Raw genomic sequence first — 3,901 nt, 5'->3', positions numbered from 1 at the left:
TAAGATTATGATCAGATGTATATAAATAAATATATATTGTATGGGATGTTTGTGTGTGTGTGTATGTGTGTGTGTGTAAGTCTTAGCTCTTCTGGATTAGAATGAAGCAGCCTGGTCTCAGTATTTGTATACTTATTTATTTATTCATTCATATATTGACTGTCTATCCTACAGCTTGAATAATAATAACATTGCCCTAAGGACTACAGATTTAAAGCTGGAAGATACTGTAGGGATGCCCGAGTCCAGCTCCCTCACTTTACAGATGAAGAATCTCCAGACTTGCCCTGACTCTCACATCAGTGCCCTTTCTGCTACACCATGCTTCAGTGGCCAGAATATTGGTGCTGCAGTCAAGAAGATCCAAATTCAAATCCAGTCTGACACTAGCTATGTGACCCTGAGCAAGTCCCTTAACTTCAGTTTGTCTCGGTTTCCTTACCTGTAAAATGACTACCATAATGGCATCTACCTTCTAGGGTTGTTGTGAGGGCAAAATGAGATCATATTTGTAAAATACTTTGTAAACATTAAAGCACTATGTAAATGCTGTTGTTGTCAAATTCCACTTCTAGATTTAAGCATTGCCTCAAACACTGATAGTACACTTGTACTGTAGTACAAGACTGTCAATACTATAGCATACCATGTTCCTGTTCCTTCCCTACCCACCCTAATCTGCAAACAAGGGGCACTATTCTTGGATTTTATCCTAAAGACAGAAATCCCTAGCTACTGCTAAGAATTCTTTTAGTTCCACCACCACAAGTGACTTGCTGCAAAGACTTAGGTAAGTCTTTCACTTCCTTGTATCAATCTCAGGATTCTTCCTCACCCTAGCCCCATTTAAATTGGGGCTAAGGTAGCAGCCAAAAGCTTGACCCAAGAACTCTTAAAAACAGGGCAGGATGAAGGTAAAGCTATGGCCTATGTTTTCACTATGTCTGATGTTTGATTCTAACCCTGGGGTGGTCAGCTGGGAAAAGGTTGGAGGAAGAAAGGAAGAAGTGTGGGAGTGCTAGGAGAGACTAATAATAACATTGATGGTAATGACAGCTAACATTTATATAAGATGATGTATTAGGCATTGTGCTAAGTATTTTACAATTATTATCTCATTTGATCTTCACAACAACCCTTGGAATTATGTGCTGTTATTATCCCCATTTTACAGATGAGGAAACTGAGGCAAACAGATTAAGTGCCTCACCCAGTGTCACACAGCTTATAAAAGTCTGAGGTCACATTTGAACACAGGTCTTCCTGACTCTAGCCCCAGGGTGCCCCCTAGCTGCCTTAGGAAGAATGTAAAGAATGGCAGGTGGTGGTGATTGATGAAGCTTACAATCACAGAGTTGGGGCTAGAAATGAACCAGAAATGGTTGTGAAATGGGTGTGAAACTTCCATGGCAGTTTAAATGGTGGTAGCTAGGCATCCATTTTGACAGCCTTCACTCTTGGTGCTCTGAATGTGAAGCTATATCGCTACTCCCTAAAAGTCTAAAAACAACCAGACAGTTATTTTGAATTAGTCTAAAGAAGAAATATTGACTGCCATGGGGCAATCTGTCTATATACTATCCATCTCTCAAGTTTCAATTATTTATATAAATTAAATTTAGTATTTTTTAAAAAATAAAAGTCATCAATAATGCTACAATCATACGATTGAAGTCATTCATGATTAAAGTTATGAATTCCAAGACATTTCTTTAGCTTTAAAAATAAAAGTATAGCCAATGGTGGCTAAATACTAGAAATACTATATATATATATATATATATATATATATATATATCTGAGGACTGGATGCTAATATATAAGAAAATAGTAGTTTTCTATTATTGTTACATTCATTGGTACTCTACATCCTGCAATGATAACAGCAGCAGTGAATTATCAGCCAGAATATTAACACCTGTCCTGCAAGGTAGATAAGGGACTGCAAAACCTGGAAATGCATATTTACATTTCTGTTATCACACAAAAATGCAATTCCCTTTCCAGACTTGGTGAAATGATGCCTTCATTCATTCAAAATGTAAAATCTCAATGAGATGTTTTTTCTTTAACATTTAGGTATATAAGGAAATGTTCCACCGACATTCAAGTTCTCCTTAAAAGAAGTTCACTGTTTGCACAGGACTGGTTACTTGTACATCTGCATTGGGATCCTCTGATCTATTCACCTAATTACTTTATAATTTCACTTTAGATTTTAATCATATGAAACTGACATGGAAGAAAATGGAGCAAGAGTAGCCTACAATGCAGCTGGCAACAGGAGATCTGAATATGTGTCTGACTCCTAAAGAACAAATTGGAGTTTTTATAATTGTTTAAACAACAAAAAAGCAATATTAATCCATCACCTATTTCAGTATTTCATCTCTAATTCTGGGGCAAGTACCATATGGGTTCCTGTCCTCACCCCATCTTTTGTAGGCAAAATCACATTTTTAAAAATCTCTTACATATTTCCATCCTCCCCCCTCCCTCTTTTTAAAGATGGAAAACTATCTGTTAAATATATTGGAGAAGGCACAGGGGGCTGAGAGGGCAGAGAAATGAATTGATGAGTCTGCAGGGACTGTTAAAAGAAGTTTACAGATAAGAGCCAGAGAGTCTGGGAGTTGGGAATGAATGAAATATTGCTTCTGAGGATTAGGGCCATGGCAGGGAGAAATATGAACGAGGTCATGGTCAGCTGAAGGGTGGGAAATGAAGAGACTGGGTGAAATGAGGGCAAGCTGTTTGTAGTCATGAGGCCCGAGGTCAGATGGGAAGGAAAATGACAGGATGGGTGACTCTGTGAGGGCAGTGAGAATTGGAGTGATCTGTGGCTAAACAGGTGAGGGGGGAGAAACGGGTGGTTTGACAGGTAGAGACAAGGAGATGGTGCAAAGGAAGGGAAAGGGAAGTTTGTAATGGGAAGAAAAGGAGTGTTTTCTCCTTCTGTCCCAACTTACCAAAAAGGCTGTTGCTAAACCCGTCCCATGCGCAGCCCACCGTGTCCCAGACCCAGCCGCTCCTGAGGCAGGACACGAAGGTAAAGGTGACTCCAAAGAGGGACACAAGCAGGTCACTGAAACTGATATTCACCAAGAGGAGGTGGGTCGGGGTGCGGAGCCGCTGGAACTTATAGTAAAGGACGAGTACCAGCAAGTTGTTGCACAAACCCAGCAGCCCGATGGTGGCGATCAGCAGCGCCAACAGCTCGTAAGTCCCAGGACTGAAAAGGGGAGCTGGACGAGGGCTCCCCTCCGGCCCGGGTTCTCCTGCAACCCCAGTGCCGCCGGCTCCGCCCGTTCGGTCACTGCCCCAGTAGCTTCCACCGCTGTCGTCGCTCCTGTTGCCTGAGTACATGGCTAGGAAGCGGGCTGCCCTGGGAGCAAGTGCTCAGCGCTCCGTGCTGCCAGCTGCTGCCAGCACCCTGGGCGCGGCTGTGGCTCCAGCTCCGGCTCCCGAGCGCACTGGGGCCATGGCGAGTAAGAGCAGCAGCAGCCGCCTCCGGGGCCGCTCCCACGGGAGGCGCCAATGAGAGTGGGGGGAAGAGGCAGGCAACCCACTCTCCCCCGATTTGGCTCAAGCCAGCCTTCCCTTCCCCCACCTCAACCCCTAGCCATGTGCTTGTGTGTGCATGAGTGTGTGCGTGTGCGTGTGTGTGTGTGTGTGTGTGTGTGTGTGTGTGTGAGCTGCGCATTTGAGCGCGAAGAGGGGATAACAGGAGGAAAGAAAACTGTTATTTCAAAAACGTAGCAGGCACATCCTCCTTATACAGTTGCTCTTCCTTCCTTCCCGAGGACATAATAAAACATCCTACTGTGTGCCTGACAGTAAGAATTTAATAAATCCTCTCTCTCTCTCTCTCTCTCTCTCTCTCTCTCTCTCTCTCTCTCTC

General features: G+C 43.3%; 1 protein-coding gene across 1 annotated transcript in view; it reads right to left on the bottom strand.

Moving 5' to 3' along the window:
• OPN3 (opsin 3) overlaps window positions 1-3,647 on the bottom strand; it is a 59,021-nt gene extending 55,374 nt beyond the window's left edge. The window contains exon 1 of the mRNA XM_069064478.1: window positions 2,970-3,647. Within this exon, the coding sequence (XP_068920579.1) occupies window positions 2,970-3,366 (397 nt within the window). The 5' untranslated portion in view covers window positions 3,367-3,647. The remainder of the gene's footprint in view (window positions 1-2,969) is intronic.
• Window positions 3,648-3,901: the final 254 nt, after the last annotated feature.

Source organism: Petaurus breviceps, unplaced genomic scaffold (assembly GCF_028583685.1).
Source record: "Petaurus breviceps papuanus isolate PSGF00001 unplaced genomic scaffold, PetGlider_PUasm1.0 90633, whole genome shotgun sequence".
Lineage (NCBI taxonomy): Eukaryota > Metazoa > Chordata > Mammalia > Diprotodontia > Petauridae > Petaurus > Petaurus breviceps.
This window is presented reverse-complemented; position numbering and strand designations above follow the sequence as displayed.